General features: G+C 47.9%; 1 protein-coding gene across 1 annotated transcript in view; it reads left to right on the top strand.

Moving 5' to 3' along the window:
• The window catches only part of LOC139263380 (regulator of G-protein signaling 22-like), a 174648-nt gene that overhangs the window by 70352 nt on the left and 80950 nt on the right, over positions 1-23346 (top strand). Inside the window, exons 10-14 of the mRNA XM_070879432.1 lie at positions 3406-3514; positions 10006-10131; positions 11650-11751; positions 16898-17092; positions 17908-17994. Coding sequence (XP_070735533.1) covers positions 3406-3514; positions 10006-10131; positions 11650-11751; positions 16898-17092; positions 17908-17994 — 619 coding nt within the window. The remainder of the gene's footprint in view (positions 1-3405; positions 3515-10005; positions 10132-11649; positions 11752-16897; positions 17093-17907; positions 17995-23346) is intronic.

Below are 23346 nucleotides of genomic sequence, written 5' to 3'. Positions count from 1 at the left end.
CTGTCGGTGTACCTTCCTTTCACTGTGTGAGCCATGGCAGCGTGGCGGGCCTTCAAGGGGAGGGCGCACTGCCGCCGCTGCCATGTTTTTTTTGCCGACCGACTTCCCGATCGGCCGGACAATTATGGCCCCGGGTTTGGCCGGGCCGCTAACAGGCAGCCTGGCACTCCCTCTTGGGTGCCAGGCCGCTGGCCCGGTCAAAAATCCCTCTGGTGGCCCAGTGGCTGAGCCTAAATAATCGCTGCTTCACTCCCCTTGAAATGAGGGAGAGATGTGGTGATGCACGCATGCGCACTGACGTCAGCACCGCTCCGCTGCTGAGTGACAGCACAGAAACTCTGCTCCGCCCCCACTTCCGCCCTTCACCAGCACTTACCGCTGCATTTCCATCCCTATTATGACCGATTTCCGATCTGCTCCAAAAAAATTGCCAAAGAGCTAAAAATGGATCACGAGTCCGCCTCGTCTGACACAATGCTAAAAACACTTAGAAAACGGTAGGTCTGCCAGGTTTCCGGCAGGGATGAATTTCTACCCCTGTGTCATAAACGTTAAAGGCCACGGGCATTGCTATTCATGCCCTGGTTTAAGGCTCCAGTTGTGGCTGCTGCAGGTGACGTAGCTCAGTTACAACCTCCTTGGTGAGACAGCGCTCCTCAGTGAGGTTGAGTCACGGGAAATGCTCTCTGAGACCCGCTGTGGGTATGGCCTCCTGCGCAGTGCTCTCCTCCTCCTTCCATTACAACAGTGACCACAGCTCTCTGAGGCAGTGAATTCCACAGATTTACAACCCTCTGAGCGAAGAAATTCCTCCTCAACTCAGTTTTAGATGGGCGGCCCCTTATCCTAAGATTATGCCCCCTCGTTCTAGTCTCTCCTATCAGTGGAAACATCCTTTCTGCATCCACCTTGTCAAGCCCCCTCATAATCTTGTATGTTTCGATAAGATCACCTCTCATTCTTCTGAATTTCAATGAGTAGAGGCCCAACCTACTCAACCTTTCCTCCTAAGTCCACCCCATCATCACCGGAATCAACCTAGTGAACCTTCTCTGAACTGCCTCCAAAGCATTTATCCTTTTTTAAATATGGAAACCAAAACTGTACGCAGTATTTTAGGTGGGGCCTCACCAATACCCTGTATAACTGTAGTAAGACTTCCCTGCTTTTATACTCCATCCCCTTTGCAATAAAGGCCAAGGTTTCATTGACCTTCCTGATTACTTGCTGTACCTGCATACTAACTTTTTGTGTTTCATGCACAAGTACCCCCAGGTCCCTCTGTACTGCAGCACTTTGCAATCTTTCTCCATTTAAATAATAACTTGCTCTTTGATTTTTTTCTGCCAAAGTGCATGACCTCACACTTTCCAACATTATACTCCATCTTCCAAATTTTTGCCCACTCACTTAGCCTGTCTATGGCCTTTTGCAGGTTTTTTGTGTCCTCCTCACACATTGCTTTTCCTCCCATCTTTGTATCGTCAGCAAACTTGGCTACGTTACACTTGGTTCCTTCATTCAAGTCGTTAATATAGATTGTAAATAGCTGGGGTCCCAGCAATGATCCCTGTGGCACCCCACTAGTTACTGGTTGGCAACTCGAGAATGAACCATTCATCCCCACTCTCTGTTTTCTGTTAGTGAGCCAATCCTCTATCCATGCTAATATATTACCCCAACCCCATGAACTTTTATCTTGTGCATTCACCTTTTATGTGGCACCTTGTCAAATGCCTTCTAGAAGTCCAAATACACCACATCCACTGGTTCCCCTTTATCCACCCTATTCGTTACATCTTCAAAGAATTCCAGCAAATTTGTCAAACATGACTCCCTCTTGAAAGAATGTCTGAAAGGAGGAGGGAGAGGTAGAGAGGCAGAGAAGTTTAGGGAACGAATTCCAGAACTTAGGGCCTAGGTGGCAGACGGCATAGCCGCCATTGGTGGAGTAAAGAAAATCGGGAATGGGCAAGAGGCCAGAATTGGTGAGATCTCCAAGGGTTGCAGGGCTGGAGGAGATTACAGAGGTAGGGAGGGTTGAGGCCATGGTAGAATTTGAAAACAAGGAACAGAATTGTAAAATTGAGGCATTTCTGGACTGGGAGCCAATGTTGGCCAGCGAGCACAGGTCAGCAGAATGCATGACTTTAGGGGTAAAACACCTTTTATTTTACAAAAGTAGATCTAAATAAATGGTCTTGACTGTTTAGCAGAAAGTAGCCCTCTTTGGAGACCCTGAGTACTTTCGATTGCTAGTGAAACCATGCTTATCCTCAGTGAGAGATGGGGCTCATCAAAACGACCCCAAATGGAAACAATATGAAGGGGCCAAAGCACAACTTGATTGTGGAAAAAAATGCACCATTTTATTTATTAGTTGTTCCTGGAGAAAATTTTCTGAACAGCAATTTTTGGTGGTTAGGCATAAGGTAGGCATTAACCCATTTAACTTATTTATTTTAAGGTAACATTGGCAGGAATTTGGTACAAACACCTTAAAAATTCCCCATCAGATAATGTCCCTTCATTGTTAAGTACTAGTTCTAATTTGTGCTCAAATCACTTAAATTCAAACAGCCCTGAGTCAGTATTTTACTCAGGAAATGTAACATCTGTCATCATCATCATGGGCAGTCCCTCGAAACGAGGATGACTTGCTTCCACGCCAATGGATGAGTTCACAGGTGTTTCAATGAAGAACCTAATATTCCAGGTCTCGAACTACATCTTGAAGGGTGGAAGATGTCTGTGCGTGGATTTTTTTAACATGGGGTGGCTGTTGTGATTGGGGAATGAAGGACTTTTTATGAAAGCTCTCACGGAAGGGCAAAGATACAGATGAACATTATTGCTACAAAACCTGTGGCAAAATATCCTTTGCAATATGTTTTTTGAAGTAAATATGCAAATAAAAATACCAGAGGACAGGAAATGTATTTGAAAGGGTTGAAATTAAAGGCTAGATTTTCGCCTCAAATTTCTAAATTAGGAGTTTAGTCTTCAACTGAAATGTTTACTTTAGGTCCGATTGTGGTTCTTACTATGCCCCAGCCTCTGATATAACACAGTGCTTATAGATTCCTATTTCATAGGCATAGTTTTTTAAAGCACTCTCTCTATAGCATGCCTATCACTCTAATACCGATATACAATACAATGGTTTCCTAAGTTAACACGTGTTGCTTTCACAAATCCTCTTCAATACACTCTTTATAACACACTGTTCCTTATAACATTACCTCAATAAAACAAACTGATATGCCAATAACTTCTGATATAACATCCACTGGTTCTGGGTTCCGCTTGTGTTAGAGGTATCTTGATAGATATCCTTTTTATAGCATACTTATTTTATGTCTTCCAGATATTTCTACTAAATTGTCATTATTTCCTTTCCCACAGACAGCTCACTTCAACTGGCAGTATTTGGTCTCACGGCTCAAAATCGATGGAAGCTTTTGAAGACCTAGCCTTGCGTAAAGCGAAGGACCTTCGCAATTTAGAGACATTAGTAAGTACTCGGCTCAAATTAAAACTTAAGCCAACAGTAACTAATTTAGAAAATGCTTACAAGGCAACAACTATTTGCATTGAACCATTCACTTTGCCAGAGGGGATGACAAATCTATTCTGAGCAGAATACAGTGAAGATGTTTCATTATCAGATCACAACTGACAGCCAGATTTCTGCATCTGCTCTTTTGCTGGTAGTGGTTGTAATGCAGAATTAGATATCAGTGGTTGAAAGTTTGAGGTTTCTGTTACACCATCAGTCAATTTTTGTCTCGCTATCGCCCTTAGGAATGAATTTTTTTTTTGTTTTAAATCTCCTACTATAATCATGCCCAGGGCTCTTCCCGACTTGATTTTAGAGCTTTCCTCAAAATGGGTGGCCAGCATTTTGTTCCATACTGACTTAGTAAAATTTAAACTGGGTCTAAAAGATCCCATGGCACTATTTCGAAAAAGAGCTGGAGAATTATCCCCGGTGTCCTGTACAATATTTATCCCTCAATCAACATAACAAAAACAGATTATCTGGTCATTATCACATTGCTGTTTGTGGGAGCTTGCTTTGCGCAAATTGGCTGCTGCGTTTCCCACATTACAGCAGTGACCACACTCCAAAAGTACATCATTGGCTGCAAAGCGCTTTGAGACGTCCAGTGGTTGTGAAAGTCGTTCTATAAATGCAAGTCTTTCTTTCTTCTTTCTATGCCGGTTGTAGGACTGCAGTGCAATCTTCAGGTGCAAAGGGGTGATGCAGGCACCATGCGTACTCCGCCCAGCTTCACTGAACATAGAACAGCCTAACCACCTGTCCTTAAAGGGACCCCAGCAGGTTGCTCTGAAAACAGGATAGAAACCGCGTAGCCGCTGAACTTTGTGGGGATCGGAGGAGCATGAATGTTCCCACCTATTGCCCATGGCACTCTTTCACCTGCACTCCCCCAACGATTGCTTCTCTCGCCTGTAACATTTAACATCCATCATAAAATTCCACACACATTAAAATATTAGTGCACCTTGTTGACAAATTGATTTCCTGCGGCTCAAAATTCCATTCCCACCTGTTTCCCACCTGTTTCGGGCAGACAGCTGACTGGCGGCATGCGGATAAGGCCTGGAAGCTAAAATCACCTGGGCGAACCGGGGTGGGCGGTGGGTGGGGTTTGGCCTTGCTCCGCTCCCCACCTGCCTGAATTCTGCTTCAGGTTAATAATGGAGCTATCAGGCTGAGTGACGATGCAGAGGCCACGGAAGGATTTCATTTCAAATTTAGGTGGAAGTTGGCAAACTCAGGAGCAATAGGAGAACAGGATTTAGCGTAGGTTAGGCTGATGGAGTTTTGGATGAATTGAGATTCATAAAAGGCAAAATTCTGAAGGCACTCAAGAATAGCATTCGAGTCGTCAAGTCTGGAGGTGACAAAGGTGTGGATGAGTATTTCAGTAGCTGTGGGGTAGGGGGTGGGGGGGGCGGTGAGATATGGTCAGTGATCGGATGTGGAGATTGAAGTTCAGCTCTGGAACATGCAGGTCACTGGTTGCACGCCACTGGGCTTAATCGGAGGGAGTTGAAAGACATAGGTATGTGGTTGGATGCAAGGCATAGAGTTTTATGGTAAAGAGTAGAGTTTTAGGTGGGAGTCGAGCGTAATTGTTTCAATCCTTGGTGATGTTGAGTTAAAGGGAACTTTTGGCGATCCAACACTTGATATGGGTTGAGCAGTTGGGCAACATAGTGGTGGTCCAGGAATCAAGGGCCCAAGTTTCGGCCTCAGTTGCTCCTGATTTTTTGGAACAACTGGTGTAGAATGGAGTATCTTAGAAATTCAAATTCTCGGCATTTAGCTTGCTCCAGTTCTAGTCAGTTAGAACAGTTTCACTTTGGAACAGAATTTTTTTTCAAAAGGGGGAGTGTCCGGCCACTTACGCCTGTTTTCAAAGTTTCGGCAGTGAAAACTTACTCCAAACTAACTTAGAATGGAGTAGGTGAAGATTTTTGTACTTTCGAAAAAACCTTGTCTACACTTTAGAAAATCAGGCGTAGGTTACAAATCAGGCGCAGGGAATGGCGGGGGAGGGGGTTAAAGGGAAGTTTACAAACATTAAACACTTGAGTTTTACAAATAAAGAGCCATCATCAATAATAAATGATCAAAACATCAATAAATCAACCAATAAATCAATCAAAAAAAATTAATAAGAAATAATATTTTAAAAAATCAATAAATAAAACATTTTCTACTTACCGACTGCAGCACCGGGAGCCCTCCAACAGCATGCTGGGATGCCCCCCCCCCCCCCCCCCCCGCCCCCCCGGGTGTCTCTGTCAATGTCTCTATCTCTCTGTCTGTCTGTCTGTGTCTCTCTCATACTCTGTCTGTCAGTGTCTGCGTTTCTGACAGCGAGGGGAGGGGGGTAGGAGAGACGGGGGGGCAGGGGGAGGGGAGGGAGGGAGGCAGAGGGGGAGGGAGGCAGAGGGGGAGGGAGGGAAGGGGGAGGGATGGGGGAGGGGGAGGGAAGGGGGAGCAGGGGAGAGAAACATAGAAACATAGAAAATAGGTGCAGGAGTAGGCCATTCGGCCCTTCTAGCCTGCACCGCCATTCAATGAGTTCATGGCTGAACATGCAACTTCAGTACCCCATTCCTGCTTTCTCACCATACCCCTTGATTCCCCTAGTAGTAAGGACTTCATCTAACTCCTTTTTGAATATATTTAGTGAATTGGCCTCAACATCTTTCTGTGGTAGAGAATTCCACAGGTTCACCACTCTCTGGGTGAAGAAATTCCTCCTCATCTCGGTCCTAAATGGCTTCCCCCTTATCCTTAGACTGTGACCCCTGGTTCTGGACTTCCCCAACATTGAGAACATTCTTCCTGCATCTAACCTGTCTAACCCCGTCAGAATTTTAAACGTTTCTATGAGGTCCCCTCTCATTCTTCTGAACTCCATTGAATACAAGCCCAGTTGATCCAGATAGGTCAGTCCCGCCATCCCGGGAATCAGTCTGGTGAACCTTCGCTGCACTCCCTCAATAGCAAGAATGTCCTTCCTCAGGTTAGGAGACCAAAACTGTATACAATACTCCAGGTGTGGCCTCACCAAGGCCCTGTACAATTGTAGCAACACCTCCCTGCCCCTGTACTCAAATCCCCTCGCTATGAAGGCCAACATGCCATTTGCTTTCTTAACCGCCTGCTGTACCTGCATGCCAACCTTCAATGACTGATGTACCATGACACCCAGGTCTCTTTGCACCTCCCCTTTTCCTAATCTATCACCATTCAGATAATAGTCTGTCTCTCTGTTTTTACCACCAAAGTGGATAACCTCACATTTATCCACATTATACTTCATCTGCCATGCATTTGCCCACTCACCTAACCTATCCAAGTCGCTCTGCAGCCTCATAGAATCCTCCTTGCAGCTCACACTGCCACCCAACTTAGTGTCATCCGCAAATTTGGAGATACTACATTTAATCCCCTCGTCTAAATCATTAATGTACAGTGTAAACAGCTGGGGCCCCAGCACAGAACCTTGCGGTACCCCACTAGTCACTGCCTGCCATTCTGAAAAGTCTCCATTTACTCCTACTCTTTGCTTCCTGTCTGACAACCAGTTCTCAATCCATGTCAGCACACTACCCCCAATCCCATGTGCTTTAACTTTGCACATTAATCTCTTGTGTGGGACCTTGTCGAAAGCCTTCTGAAAGTCCAAATATACCACAACAACTGGTTCTCCCTTGTCCACTCTACTGGAAACATCCTCAAACAATTCCAGAAGATTTGTCAAGCATGATTTCCCTTTCACAAATCCATGCTGACTTGGACCTATCATATTACCTCTTTCCAAATGCACTGCTATGACATCCTTAATAATTGATTCCATCATTTTACCCACTACCGATGTCAGGCTGACCGGTCTATAATTCCCTGTTTTCTCTCTCCCTCCTTTTTTAAAAAGTGGGGTTACATTGGCTACCCTCCACTCCATAGGAACGGATCCAGAGTCAATGGAATGTTGGAAAATGACTGTCAATGCATCCACTATTTCCAAGGCCACCTCCTTAAGTACTCTGGGATGCAGTCCATCAGGCCCTGGGGATTTATCGGCCTTCAATCCCATCAATTTCCCCAACACAATTTCCCGACTAATAAGGATTTCCATCAGTTCCTCCTCCCTACTAGACCCTCCGACCCCTTTTATATCCGGAAGGTTGTTTGTGTCCTCCTCAGTGAATACCGAACCAAAGTACTTGTTCAATTGGTCCGCCATTTCTTTGTTCCCCGTTATGACTTCCCCTGATTCTGACTGCAGGGGACCTACGTTTGTCTTTACTAACCTTTTTCTCTTTACATATCTATAGAAACTTTTGCAATCCGTCTTAATGTTCCCTGCAAGCTTCTTCTCGTACTCCATTTTCCCTGCCCTAATCAAACCCTTTGTCCTCCTCTGCTGAGTTCTAAATTTCTCCCAGTCCCCGGGTTCGCTGCTATTTCTGGCCAATTTGTATGCCACTTCCTTGGCTTTAATGCTATCCCTGATTTCCCTTGATAGCCATGGTTGAGCCACCTTCCCTTTTTTATTTTTACGCCAGACAGGAATGTACAATTGTTGTAGTTCATCCATGCGGTCTCTAAATGTCTGCCATTGCCCATCCACAGTCAACCCCTGAAGTATCATTCGCCAATCTATCCTAGCCAATTCACGCCTCATACCTTCAAAGTTACCCTTCTTTAAGTTCTGGACCATGGTCTCTGAATTAACTGTTTCATTCTCCATCCTAATGCAGAATTCCACCATATTATGGTCACTCTTCCCCAAAGGGGCTCGCACAATGAGATTGCTAATTAATCCTCTCTCATTACACAACACCCAGTCTAAGATGGCCTCCCCCCTAGTTGGTTCCTCGACATATTGGTCTAAAAAACCATCCCTTATGCACTCCAGGAAATCCTCCTCTACCGTATTGCTTCCAGTTTGGTTAACCCAATCTATGTGCATATTAAAGTCACCCATTATAACTGCTGCACCTTTATTGCACGCACCCCTAATTTCATGTTTGATGCCCTCCCCAACATCACTACTACTGTTTGGCGGTCTGTACACAACTCCCACTAACGTTTTTTGCGGGGGGAGGAGAAGGGGAAGGGGGAGGAGAAGGGGAAGGGGGGAGGAGGAGAAGGGGAAAGGGGGGGAAAGGAAAGGAGAAGAGGGGGAAAGGAGAAGAGGGGGAAAGGAGAAGAGGGGAAAAGGAGAAGGGAAAAGAAGAAGGGGGGGAAAGGAGAAGGGTGGGGGGGGAAAGGAGAAGGGGGAGGGAGGCTGAATGGGCCGGGCCCGGCTGGGCCCAAGACTTCGGGCAGGACCCGTGCCCAGCACCAGATTTACAGGTAGGTGGCGTTGGGTTGGGTCGGGTCCGGGGTCCAGGATCGGGAGCGCGGGTTGGGGTCGGGAGCGCGGGTCGGGGTCGGGGTCAGGAGCGTGGGTTGGGTCGGGTCCGGTCCGGTCCGGTGGGTGGGGGGGGGCGGCGGTCAGGAGCACGGGTCGGGTCGGGCGGGGGAGGAGGGAGGTCGATGTTGGTTCGGGTAGGGGGAGGGAGGGAGCGCGGGTCGGGTCCGCATCGGTTCGGTTCGGTCGGGGGGGGGGGGGGGGCAGAGGGATGTCGGGTCGGGTCGGTTCGTGTCGGGGGCGGGGGGAGGGAGGTCAGGTTGGGTCGGGTCGGGTCCGGGTGGGGGGGGGCGTCGGGAGCGCGGGTCGGGTCGGGTGGGTGGTGGGAGGGAGGGAGGGAGGTTCGGATCGGGGGGGGGGGAGGGAGGGAGATGGAGGTCAGGTCGGGTGGGGGGGAGGAGCGCGGGTCGGGTCCGGTCCGGGGTCGGGGGGGGTGGGGGGAAGCGGGAGTCGGGTCGGTGTCTGGGTCGGGTCCGGTCCGGGGACGGGGACGGGGAAAGCGGGAGTCGAGTCGGGTCGGTGTCTGGGTCGGGTCCGGTCCGGGGACGGGGACGGGGAAAGCGGGAGTCGAGTCGGGTCGGGAGGAAGCAGGAGCTGGCCGTGGGAGGCAGCCTTATGCACGCAGCCCCAGTGAGGCCATTCGGCCAGGGCTAGGGGCAGCGTGCTTCGGGCCCCTCCCACACAGTTTTGGGCGCCTGGAGCTACTGCACATGCACGCCCACTGTAGTGCGCATGTCCAGAGGTTCCGGCACTGTTTTCAGCGCAGGGATCTAGCTCCGCCCCCTAGAGCTCGTGCTGCGCCGCGCCCGGCTTCAGAGGACCTGCAGGGAGCCGGAGAATCTGAAAGTTTTTTTTAGGCGCACTTTGTGGTGCGAAAAATGGGCATCCAGGTTGGGGCTGCGCCGTTCTAGGCACGGCCTGAAACTTGGGCCCCAAGAGTGGTGGCAAAGAGGTAAGGCCTGGTGTCATCAACGCACATTGAAAGCTCTACACTCACAGATACGGAATTAAAGAGTCCTGTTTGTGTGTGTTTCTTCAGATGCAGATCACCAAATACCATGAGGTGCTGTGCGATTATAAAGTGGACAACTTACTGCAGGCCCTGCACCATGAAAGCAGAACTGGATATATCTTCACACGTTTTTGCGAACAAACAGGGAATGTGGTAAGTAAACTAAACCTCGGATTAATGGACAGTGCGCCCTTTTATTTATTCTTCAGTCAGTTTAAGAACAGAGCTGAAATCTGACTTCCATCTGAGAGTCGAAACAGCCACCACATCCAAGCTTGTACGTTAGAATCAGGGAATCATACAGCACAGAAGGAGGCCATCGCGCCTGCAACGGCTCTTTGAAACAGCTTTCCAATTAGTCCCACTCCCCTGCTCTTTCTCCATAACCCTGTAAGTGTTTTCCCTTCAAATATTTATCCAGTTCCCTTTTTAATGTTATTATTGAATCTGCTTCCACCACCCATTCAGGCAGCACATTCCAAATCACACCAACTCAGTGTGTAAAACATTTTTTTCCTCCTGTCGTCCCTAGTTCTTTTGCCTATCACTTTAAATCTGTGTGCTCTGGTTACCAACCCTTCCGCCACTAGAAGCCACAATAGGAGGAACTAAACAGACTTCACCACAATGCAGGAGCTGCTCCCTAATTCTGGGCTGCTCCAGACCCCCCAGCTTCCTTTGTTTCTTGGGCTTGGTCTACTCTGTACAGCGCACTTAATTGCCCTCTGGATGCCGAACACTGGCCCGAAAATTTAGGTCGGATGCTTACTGCGGGCGGACACCTCCGACCGAAATTTTTTACCGAAATTACTTGGTGGTCCCGGAGGAACGTAGACTTGCGCTCTGAGACCTAGTTGTTCCGTCCAGCATACAGGCCCATGTCTTCCAGGAGCGTATGCATATCCTGGGATCACGTGGGTGTGGACCACCAATCACAAAGTCGTATTCTCATTCATAGTAATGGGAGCTCCGAGCTCCGAGCCCCCATACTATCAAAGAGAATACTTCTAAAATCAAATAAAACACAAACATAAATAAAAAACACTTCACTTTTTTTAAATCAATAGAAATCGCATTCAATTCAATGTTTTAGGGAATGTTGTAATAGTGTTAAAAATAAACTTACTTTCATAGACAGGGTTTTTAAATATAAAAATAAGTACTAACATTTAATTTTTCTGTGTTTTAAAACTCTTATGCTGGAAAAAAGTAGGCTCTATGCCTAAGAGTTTGAGGGACATTCGCTGGACTAGAGTTGGGCAAATAGACCAAATCTCTGCCCGCGAATGTCCTTCTCCCTGGGATGCATGCGATCTTTTGACAGTTCGTAAATGCCAGTTCTCACCGCATGCGCATTGCGTGCCGATAACCGCCACTTGCGAGGCCTCTTCGGGCGTGTGCGCACATTGTACACGCCCGGCGAGGCCACAATTTTCGGGCCATTATTTCTATAGATTCATGATACAGGTTTAAGAGTGCCCTTTTCTCGATGGGACTTTCCCTTTTCCTACTTGGTAATCAGGGTGCATCTAATCTTTATCAAATCCAGCAGTTACATGGTCCCACTGTATTCTTATTTCAGATGCTAGCAGCTATGTGGAATGATTAGACTGGATAGAAACAAGCTATTGCTGTGTAGAATATGAACTAATTTTTCTTCCTATCTTGCAGTTATGGAGCAACGCCGTGAACTTGTGGTTTGACCTGGTGGAATATCAACATCTTTTTTATGCAGAAGTCTTTCAACCTTTTAAACTCAGGAGGCAAGCTCAGGCAAGCATTGATCTGATAGCTATCAATATGTGGGGATCCAGATCTGTTTGGGTGGGGTGGGCTTAAAGAATATGTTAGGGTTGCAAATGGGAAGGATAAGGAGACCAGCAGAGTTGCAACAGAGGGGGTAATTTTAACCCCCAAAAATGGGTGGGTTTGGGTCGGGTGAGATGTAAAAATCTTTCTAATCTCTAACTTGACCCCATCCTGCCTCAAACCTGGAGGTTTAATGGAGCCAGGACAGAGAGCAGTCAACCAACCCACTCCCAGGAGGTGGGCCACTTACTTAAATATTTTAATGAGGCTGCGTCCCTCAGATTTTATCTCTATTCCTGCTTTAATGCTGGCTGGGCGTGTTTCCCGGGCCTCAGGAAACCTGTCAGCTAGAGTGAGATGAGGACTGCTGCATGGAACAGGTAAGTGTTTTTCCAGCACTGCTTGTGGGACAGTAGAAGTGCTTCTCCCGGTCCTTCAAGCTAAGCTGCTTTCCTCCCCCCACAATCAGACCCCGCTCCTCCCCGCGTGATCACTGACCACTCACCCTGACTCCCCATATCTGCCCCCGACCTTTCTCCAACCCTCCATGATCACCCCGACCCTTCAAGCTTTCTGTACCCACTGTCCCCATCACAATCGCTACCCCTACCTGTTCCTCTTCTGTAGCATTCCCTGCCCAACAGGCTGCCAATCATGCTGGCTTCTGGATAGGGAATATGTTTAAAAAAACACCTAGATTCATGGGGGCCGAAATTGCCCCTTTCTATAAGAGTTGTGGCCGCCTGAAAGCGGGAGCCACAGGTCGGTAAGTACTCACCGCTCAGTCGGCGCAGAGCGGCCATCATTTTGTAAATTGCCCCCATGGATTTTCCTGATGTAGAATGTCTCCGCTCTGCCCATGTTGCCGCCCCGTCGATCCCTTACTGACCTCGGTTGACCCCGTTTTTGCCCTGTGTGGGAAGTTGCCCCCCGGGATCGGATTGGCCGTTGGTCGGAGCCCCCGACCGCTTTTCCCGGCGGGAAGCTTCTTGTAGCTGGGCGGCGTGTCCGCCTTTAAAAGGGAGGGTGCACTGCCACGGCCGCCATTTTATTTTAATTGTCAGCTGACTGTTAGATCGGCCCGACAATGGCAGCCATGGATTCATCCGGGCCACCAACAGGCAGCCCGATACCCCCTCTTGGGTGTAAAATCACTGGCCCAGCCACAACCCTCCCTGCTAGCCCAGTGTTTGTCACTAAAGTGGCTGCAGAGTTCACAGCGGCACTCCCCTTTAATTGAAGGGGAAGGACATTGTGATGCCCGCACTTCAGCCCCGATGATGACACCACTTCCGTCCCGCTCCAAAAAAATCAACATAGACCTGATTTTCTCCGGATTGTCTGCCCCATGCATTGGGGCGGACAGAACCCTTAGAAATCAGTAGGTGTGCCTCGATTTATGTGCTCAAGTCCCTGGAATGGGATTTGAACCCACAACCTTCTGACTCAGAGGTGAGTGTGGCACCCACTGAGCCACAGCTGACACTCCCACTATTTTGAGGTGGGTCCCCAAGGTTAGGGAATACTAGGAAGGAATACTGGGAAGGGGGGGGGGTCCCAGCGTTCTGGGAATACTAGAGAGAAAAGTCCGAGGAACACTTGGGCATTTCCTGGGATCTGAAATCACTGGGAAAGGAATCCTGAGATCTGTGGGCATTGGGGAGCAAATTCTCATGGTCTGGGGGACTGAGAATGTGTTATTGGAGCTTGTGAGTCATAGGACCTTAGAATCTGAGGTGAGGGATTCAGCAGAACTGTGAGGAGATTTGGGATTTGCTGGGTTCTGACATGTATTGGAAGGAACAAGGTTTACAGTCTATTGGGACCACAGGCCCCAGGAGAATGGGGCTCAAACTGCCATTGGTCCCTTTCAAGTCATCAGACCCCAATCTTCCATGTATTCCTACACATCAGCCTCCTTCCCTGACCTCTCTGATCCCCCTTTTGTGCTCTCATGTACCCCAACACCACTGTACCTATTGTTAGCTGGCTCCTAACTTTATGTTCCCACCTTAATCCATTTAAGCATAATTTTATTGCTTCTTAAAATTAATGATGGAAAATCATGGGTTGGGGCGGGCAATTTCCAGATATGTACTCCCAGTGTACACTAGGAGTGTATTAACAATGAGTTTGCTAATGTTAAGTCTTCAATACATTACAACAGTGACTACACTTCAAAAGTACTTCATTGGCTGTAAGCGCTTTGGGATGTCCAATGGTCTTGAAAGGCTATTTTTCCAATAAACATTAATTCCATAAACAAACAGAAGTACTTCACAAAACAGTCAGTGCTCATCATTCATGCAGTTTCTATGTTTTATATATATATATATTAAAGATCAAAAATCATTCAGGAATATTTTTAAACTGAATATCTACAACCAAAAGAGGTGATTGCTTAAAAAAGGTAAATCTATAAAGAGTTTTTTTGTTTTCTTTTCTAGTCATCAACAGAAAATCTTTGTTAACAGTTGTTAGTGTTCACATCTGCTGCTTCCACAATATCATAATCTTGTTTTTTTACTTTCTTGGGTTCCTTGGGATGCTTCCTTGGGTTCAGTATCAACTAGCCATTCATGAAAACAACTTTGTTACGAGCCAGACTGCATCTTTTTAGAGTTTAGAATACAAGCAGCCTTTTTCAACTGGCAGCAGACCATAGTGCCAAGGCCATCTCCTGGGACTGTGCCTCAGCATTCCTACTCCTCTGCATGAGTCAGAGTGGATGACTGCTGTGACGATTTGAAGGCCCTTGTCAACACTGGCCCCCAAAACCGAGATGGCAGCTATCTGAGCTTCCATAGCAGCAGTATTGGCTGCCATGTAAGCTATCAGAGCTCTCCCCAGAGACTCCTTGATGATAGGCACTACTATTGTGCTTGTGGAGCTTGACTGCTTGATCCATGAGGGATCAAATGGTCTCCATGCTCTGTGCCAAGCCTTGACCTAAGTACGAGCTGGACTCTTCTATGCTCTGAGCCGTTGTGCGCAAACTCGCTGGCAAACTGCCCAGTGCACCTAGCTTTTCTTGGTGTATGCCCATCAGTCTTCTTCGGTGTAGCCTGGGCCCTTGAAATTTGCATCTGAGTCCTCTGCAGCAGAACAAGTATACGATCTGAACCTCCAGTATGCTGGCACCTCTGGCATCTGATCTCCCTGCCCTAGCTGCCGCACTTGTGCTCGGTGCTTCACCACGTGAGAAACCCTTCCTCTAACCTCACCTCTAAAATAGGTGTGGTGCCAGTATGTGAGCTGGTGCTTACCAGGGTCAGACCCCAGTGATGATGCATCTTCAGAAAGGCTGGCCTACTCCCCCTGAAGTGGCAGAGATATCTCCACAGTTTCAGCACCTGAAATGAGAGCGGGACAAGGGTTAGCTTTTAGTGTGAAGGTCAAAGCAAAGGTTGCCGAAAGCAGCTCCAGTTTGTCATGCAGAGTGCGTAGGGTGAGACAGAAGTAAGAGGGGAAAAGAGGATAAGGTGTGAAGAAACCCTGAGCGATATCTCCTCCAGCATTGCTCCTCGCCACAGCCATGACTCCCCTCCGCCCATGATGGCCAACATGTTTTCTTCAACGTGGGAGAGGTTGCAAACCTGTATCTAATAATCTTGACATCTTATAATAACTTAAATCTTTAAATCACAGAATTGTATATGTCACTTGCCTAGATTTTACCTTCATTGAATCAAAGTTTGAAAGTAAGTTGCCCAACGTTACACACAATATTCCAAATGTGACCTTTGGCAGGGTTGAAATAACTTACTTTGAATTATAATCGAATACCTGTGTCGCATGCCACTAATTGATTAACTTTGTTATCTGTTTTGTATTGACCAGATATTTTCTGTGAATGATCAGTAATCGCAGAAACTCCTTTTCCTTTTACCTGCTTAAAATGGGCATTGACCAGACAGGGTGGGACATCCCTTTTATATAGCTCCATGGAGGTTCAGGTTGGATGATTGCTTCAGGTCAGGAGATCTGGGCTATGTTGATTGGAAATCCATTTGATATCTATTTGATGTTTACAGGTAAACCCAAGACCACCAAGTCTGCTAAAGAGGGTGGTTAACTGGCCCAGATCAGAAACAGAGCAGCTCAAAACCCCAGTGCAGCTCAGTAGTGGGATTGCCCTGGGAATAGACACTGCAGTGTGGCCTGCCCAATAGTGTGAGACCCATCTTTTGTTCCATCCAAACATCCAGGATGTAGACTTACTTGTCTGTTTCAAGCTCTGATTCATACCAGGTGGCCCTTGAGCACCATCGTAGAGTATACCAGCTCACTGGATGCCTTCCATGCCCAGTGGGCCTCACATGGTACCTTTATTTATACTATTCCTGATTTTCCTGTTTTAATTCGTTAGTTTACTTAAAAATCAGTTTGAGTGGAACACCCCTCCCTAACGTTATAGTGATGTCCTTCCTGTAGGAGAAGGCATCTGTTGAATTTTAAAATAGGACCTGTCCATTGTTAATCCAGGCTTCATTGTTTTTTTGGTACCAATATTTGGTCGTGGACCTCACTTACATAAGGCCAGCGAGCTGCAGGCACTTGCTGGGTGCAACTTTGAGCAGGGAGATGGGGCGGGGGGGTGGTGGTGCGAGGGACAACGGGTGTTATTGAATCGTGGTCTGGAGCAGGAACATTGCCTGATTTTTCCTATCCCTAGCCCAGAAATGTTAAGGCCAGCTGCAGTACCCCAATTCCTGCCCTGGCTGAGATAATTCAACACAAGGCAGGAATCAAACTTCAGACCTTCTTGTCTGTGTGGCTCAGTACCACAACATGTGGCGAATTACCCACTGAGCCACTGAGGGAGAGGCATTCAGAACACCGTATAATATTATTACTAGAATTATTCTCTTTTTTGTTTATGAAGAGAGTAAACAACAGTAGACCCAGAATAAACCCCACAGGAACTTCTTTGGTCACTGAGACCTGTCTGTCTACGGGACTGACTCTGCAATCCAGGAGTCACTGATATAACTTATGATGAAAATGCAGTTTGTTTCTATGATTTCAAGGAGCCATTGAATTCCTAGCTGGCTTTTTGAAGATTTTCATCTGCGCACTGATCTTTTCACGATTTGTCCACTTGTTTTAGTTCATTTTTGCTACATACACGGTTGAAGGGGCTCCAGCCAATGTCGAGATAGATTCAGAAAATAAGAACATGATCTATAGAAAACTAGAGCCACCCTTTGAGGAGCTGTTTGATCAGTTAGAGGAACACATTCTCATCTTGCTACTGACACCGTGGATCCAAATGCTTGAAAAGGACTTGTCCCGATACAGAAAGGTACAGTCATTGCATCCAAATCTTTTTAAATGAATCTGTAGAAAATGGCCCACTTCATATTTTGTACAATCTTGCACTCAGTCCATAGACTTTTATATTTTTTCCAACTTTCTGTTTTTTTTTCTTTTCTCTCTGTATCATGAATACTTTCCTGGATGGCAGAATGGACAGACAATCTGCTCTGCAGCCAGCCAACCAGTAGGGGCAGTGTGGGAGTGCAGTTACTCAGAGGCCCTGTGAGGAAGCCCTACTGCCAGATCTCCTTGACAGCATGACTAAGATTAGCAGCTGAATGGGTGCAGCTCAGTGGCTTGTTTGCAGGTCCTTACAAGTTACTGGCCCATTCAAAGGGTCACAGGGTCTGTCCCGTGGAGTCCTAAAAGGAGGAAGGACAGAAAATCACTGCCCCCCCCCCCCACCTCCCGAATATAATTTTGAAAATGTTTCCATTTTTGTCTTCAGGGTATATTTTTCAACTGGAGAAATGCAGGGTATGAAAACTTATTATGCTTGCATGTTTCTCAATGCACTATCTTCACTCGAGTGTTGACTCTTTGTTTAAAATCTCAAATGGTCACCAGCTACCTGAAAGTAGTGCACAGAAGAATGTAGTGCAAACACATTGAACGTTTGTGCCTGAAAGTCGATGATCACAAAATATAAGCAATATTCTCAAGTGATCCTGGTGCACAGTGATCCCTCCTGTCTCCCTCTGTGATCTGTCTCTTGCGGTAAACTGCGCACTTATCCTGTAGTACTGCTGTTATTCTTTTAGTGCTGTCCAATGATACTCAGTGAAGATCTTTTATTTCTAGGTGGAGTTGATAAGCAGGACTCAACATTTGGATTCAATATACTACAAGAAACTTCAGGAGCTGCGGAGAAAGTTTTCACCCAGCAAAGTAAGCTCTTTGGTTCTAAAATAACAGATGGAGTGATTATTTGCACGAGCAGGTTTGAGTCGTTCTGTGCCTGCACAGTGTATGGGGGCAGAGCCTAAACACCACCTCACCCCCACCGATGTTACGGCTGCATATGAGCAACGGAGTTTCCAACCTCGCATGCGCTTAGCCTGTGGCCTCAACCACCTCCTGAGAAGATCAGGAACTTGGGGGAGGGGAGAAGGTCAGGAACTCGGGGGAGGGGCGAAGGTCAGTGTTATGTCTGTAATGTACTTATGAATGACTCCACGAGGCAATGTGTTGTACTCAAACTGTAGTGACCTTGGTCCTTTATTCATAACTCCAGAGTGATGCAGCTGCATGGTGGCTATCCTTTTATACAGTCCCTGCCACCAGAGCAGGAAACCCCGGTCTCCACCAGTTGCACCCTCTAGTGGTGCCAGCATGTATATACATAGTGTAAACCTTATTGATAGTACATCAGGTAAACAAGTCTCCATCTTATGCAACTATACAGTGACTACACCGAGAGTATATCTATAGTCTGCATATATAACATCACTCTCCCCCAAATCCTTTATGCCAATTACCTTTACACTATGTGCTCTGGCTTAGCTCTCCCCAGACCTAAGTGCCAATAGCCCTTGCACCTTGGCTGTGCTTTGGCTTGGCTCTCTCCCTGTTAACCCCCAAGTCCTTTTGCCACAACATTGGGTAGTGATTATCAGTTTGGATGGTTCGATGATGCAGTGGAGGTTCCAGTGGGTTCTGGGTGTAATCCATGTGTGTGTCCATGGTTACATACATCCATTTCGACCTCCCCCCCCCGCCACAGCGAGATCATGCAGCTGGCCCATTACATTAACATACAGGATCAGACACAGTGCAAATACAAAGAAAGGAAGAAAAAAAAAATTTCAGTTTGTATCATGACACCTTGGTTCAGTGACTTACATTCGTTACATTTTACGGTCGTGCGCCAGGATTAGGTAGATTGCATTCATGGTTCATTCATGGTCAGTACTGAGGTAGTAGTACAGGTATGCGAGGACGCTGGTTCCAGAGCAACTGGACGGGGTCCTAGTCGTCTGTTGGCGGCACTGCGCCCCCTGCTAGTGGGGGAGGGGCGGGGGGGGGATGCTTGGTTCGCTCACCTTGCCAGGACTCAGGGCCTTTGTCATTGTCTAGTGGTGGGCAGAGCCACAGATGTGTGTGGCCTCCCTGTCCTCCTTTGAGGGCTGCAGAATCTTCTGCCTGCTCTCTAACAGTTGGAAACCTGGGTGTTCCAGGTCCCGTTTGGGAAACTCGTTTGTTCCCTTTTGCTCCCAGACATAGTGCCATAGTGCCTGCAGCGTGGGATAGATCTGGGGCAGGGTATCAGGATCAGTGCCTTCACCCTCCTGAGTCGCTGGCCTATAACTTGTGGGGACACCTGGGACAGAACATCAGGATCAGTGCCTTTACCCTCCATAATTCGCTCGCTTGCTACTTTTGGGGACACTCTATTCCCGACATCTCGCAACAACATTTTGTTCACAATCTTAATCAGTTCGTTTGATTGCCATGCATACAATGTCTCTTTAAGTTCAGTTGGTTGCAGGTCTCCTTTAAGAGAACCCTGCTGGTTTTACCCCAATCAAATCCTTTGTTAGACACCACGTGTTGGTCCCTCAGCGTTGCACCTCGTGGTGTGGTCACGGCCATTTTCTTTTATCCACGCTGCACCTCGCTGCAGCAGCAACGCCATCTTCCCTCTGTCCTCGAGGTGGACTGCCTTGAACCTTCTCTCCCACAATTCTGCCACAAAAGCTGGAAGAGTGCCTGTGAATTCGATCTTCCTCTCTAAGAGTCCTGCCACTGGAGCCGGGAAGGTTCTTTTAGGTCGTTCCGGTCAGATCATTGCCACACAGTCGTGATGGTCGGTCTGTGCCTTAGGTGCTGCGCTGGTCTGTTCTCTGGTGCCTTGCCCAAGCGAAGGTGAGATTTTTCTCTCCCTCTGAGCACGGGGGACATGGATTGCTGGAGTGAAGAGGCCTTCCCATTTCCACTGGATCTTCCCCATCCGTCTTCTTCCGAGTCGCATTGGACCATCATCTGCAACAGTCCACAGAGGTAATTTGTGCACCACACCATTATGGATTACACTTATATCTGCACTACCAAGGACTGAGATCGGCTCCTTGATGTAGGTGCGCAAATTTCCTGTACTTGAACCAGCTCGGGTCGTTTTATGTTCCATAGCCTCTCAAAGGCATCCTGGCTCATCACTGACTGACTCGCTCCTGGGTCCACTTCCATGAAGACTGGAACGGCATTTATCTTCACTTCCATCTTCACTGGAGGACAATTGATGATGCAGGTATACATTCCATATGCTTCTTGGGGCTGAGCTGCCTCTCTGGCCAAGTCATCATACTGCTAGATGGTGAGTCGTATTTCTTTTACACATATGCTGGAGGTGGCCCTTCGTGTTACAGGCTTTGCATAAGTACTCCGCAAACCGACACTGGTGAGCCCTATGGCTTCCTCCACAATGCCAGCATGGTGCTACTCGATTAGCACCCCTCGGCGGACTGTGAGTTCTGGGTCCCTGAGGTCTGTGCTCTCTGCCCTGGGCAGAGCCACGTTCTACAGTCTTGCCTGTGAAAGGCACCATTCTGTGTACAGTACTTGCCAGGTTTGAGTCCACAGGATGAATAATTTGCTTTGTGCTGCAGGTCGAGGTCATGAACGCCTGACTGATGCTGATGGCCTTCTGCAGGTTGACTGTGGTGTCGGTAGATAATAGCTTGTGAAGGAGGTCCTCGTGGCCAATTCCTATAATGAAGATGTCTCGCAATGCTTCATTGAGGTGCGTGCCAAAATCATACGATGCCGCAAGTCTCCTGAGATCAGCAGCATATTTTGCAATCTCCTGGCCCTCAGGTCTGCGGTGAGTGTAGAATCTGTGCCTGGCCCTGTGAGGATGCTCTCTTTTGGTTTTATCTGGTCAGGAATTAGTTCAGTCAGTTTATCGTATGTCTTATCCTTGACCTTCGTAGGAACCAGCAAGTCCCTGTCGAGGCGGTAGACCCCGGGCCCACAACTGGTCAGCAGTATAGCCTTGCGCTTCTCCGCCAATGCGTCCATCTCCCCTGCCAGGTCGTTTGCCACTAAATATAGCTCGAGCCTTTCTGTGAAGACATCTCAATCATCCTCTGCGAAGTCTTTTAGTGTGCCAAAGGTAGCCATAATTGCGTGAAAGTCCGTATTATCATCGGCAGTTGTTGTGTCTGTAATGCGCTTATGAATGACTCCACGAGGCAATGTGTTGTACTCAAACTGTAGTGACCTTGTCCTTTATTCATAACTCCAGAGTGAAGCAGCTGCATGGTGGCTACCCTTTTATACAGCCCCTGACAGCAGAGCAGAAAATCCCAGTCTCCACCAGTTGCACCCTCTAGTGGTGGAAGCATAGTATATACACAGTGTAAACCTAATTGACAGTACATCAGGTAAACAAGTCTCCATCTTATGCAACTATACAGTGACTACACCGAGAGTATATCTATAGTCTGCATATATAACATCCAGGAACTCGGGGCGGGGGAGGGGGGAGAGAAGGTCAGGAACTCGGGGGGAGGGGAGTAGGTCAGGAACCTGGGGAGAAGGTCAGGAACTTGGGGGGAGGGGAGAAGGGCAGGGACTTGGGGGGAGGGGAGTAGGTCAGAAACCCGGGGGGAGGGGAGAAGGGCAGGGACTTGGGGGGAGGGGAGTAGGTGAGGAACCCTGGGGGAGGGGAGAAGGGCAGGGACTTGGGGGGGGGGGGAAGGTCAGGAACTTAGGGAGTGGGACGGGGGGGGAAAGGTCAGGAACATGGAGGATGGGGGGGGCAAGGGTGGGAGGAGGGCAGGTAGGGAACTCTGTGGGAGAGGGTCAGGAACCCAGGCGGGGTTGGGGGCAGAATGTCACAAAAGCGGGAGGGGAGAAGGTCAGCAACTTTAGGGGGGTGGTGACTAGCATGGAGAGAACAGTGGGAAGGGGAGGGGAAGAATGTGATCGAGGTCTAAAGGCAGGGGAGGGATGAGAGCGAGAATGTAATCCAGATGGGAAGACCCCCTCTGTTAGTTATGGATCACGTTCTTCCAACCCCACCCCATTTACAGCCACGCTATGTTCTCCCTCTCCTCCCCCCGCAGACCTGGATCACGCTCTTGACCATGAACGGCAGTGATTTCCCGGAAAGCCTGGCACGGGTGCAGCAAGTGACATCATTGGACTGGACGAAATCTGAAAGTGATGACACTGTCATGACTCACTTTGTACCCAATAAACCTGCTAACAATCCGTGACACGCACACAATGCCCATCAGTCACCGCAACTCTCACCCAGAGTGTTTAGTTTGACAGTGATTAGTGACAGTGTGGGTACTCGCGGTTTTCGGTTGAGCCGTGATGCCATCCTGTGCATGAGTTGGGCCACTTGTTGTCATTCTCAGCGCATGATAAAAATCTACGGTTCTGCTAGTGAAATCACTTGCAATAATGTCACTCTCATCTGTTCTCGTTGGATGAAATGCGCCTCTCTAAACCAACTTTGCAGCTCAAATTATGTAAAATAGTCACTGCTGCGGATTTCACTTAGCAAATCAGGCAGCATTTACAGAAAGAGAAACAGAGTATTGTGTTCCTAACACAGATGAGACTGCACACAGGGAGGTTAAAGTAACAGTGACCTCAGTCTTTAATAAGACACTCCAGAGTGAGGAACAGGCCTTAGGGGCCGGCTTATATACAGTGCTCCCAAGGGATGCTGGGATCCCTTGGGACTTCAGGGGATGCGCTTCCTGGTGGTGGAACATGGAAGTGCATGCTTTACAGATACACAACATCACTCCCCCCGCCAAAGTCAAAGTGAAAACTATTTACAAGGTGAGGCGGTTGGGAGCCTTTCTTTCCCTGGTGGACTGCCTCGGTACAAATGTCTGTTCTGGTGAGTTCATTGTGCCCTCGCTGGGCTGGCGTGTTGTTGGTCCTGCAGGGCTGCTGGGTGAGCCTGGCCTTGCTGGGCTGTTGGGCGTGATGGGTTTGATTTCCTGGTCCGGGGTGGTGTCGTTGATCCTTTGTGTGTGTGTTGTGGGCTCGAAAAAGGTGGTGTCTGCTGTGGGTTGTTCAGGCTTGTCTGTGAATCGCAGCCTCGTTTGGTCCAGGTGCTTTCTGCAAATTTGTCCATTGTCTAGTTTGACGACAAACACCCTATTCCCTTCTTTAGCTATCACCGTGCTCGCGATCCACTTGGGACCATATCCATAGTTTAACACATACACAGGGTCATTCAGATCAATTTCCCGTGACACAGTGGTGCGATCATCT

Source organism: Pristiophorus japonicus, chromosome 1, assembly GCF_044704955.1.
Source record: "Pristiophorus japonicus isolate sPriJap1 chromosome 1, sPriJap1.hap1, whole genome shotgun sequence".
NCBI classification, from domain to species: Eukaryota; Metazoa; Chordata; class Chondrichthyes; family Pristiophoridae; genus Pristiophorus; species Pristiophorus japonicus.
The sequence above is the reverse complement of the archived record's forward strand: the minus strand, read 5'-3'. Positions and strand labels throughout refer to the sequence as shown.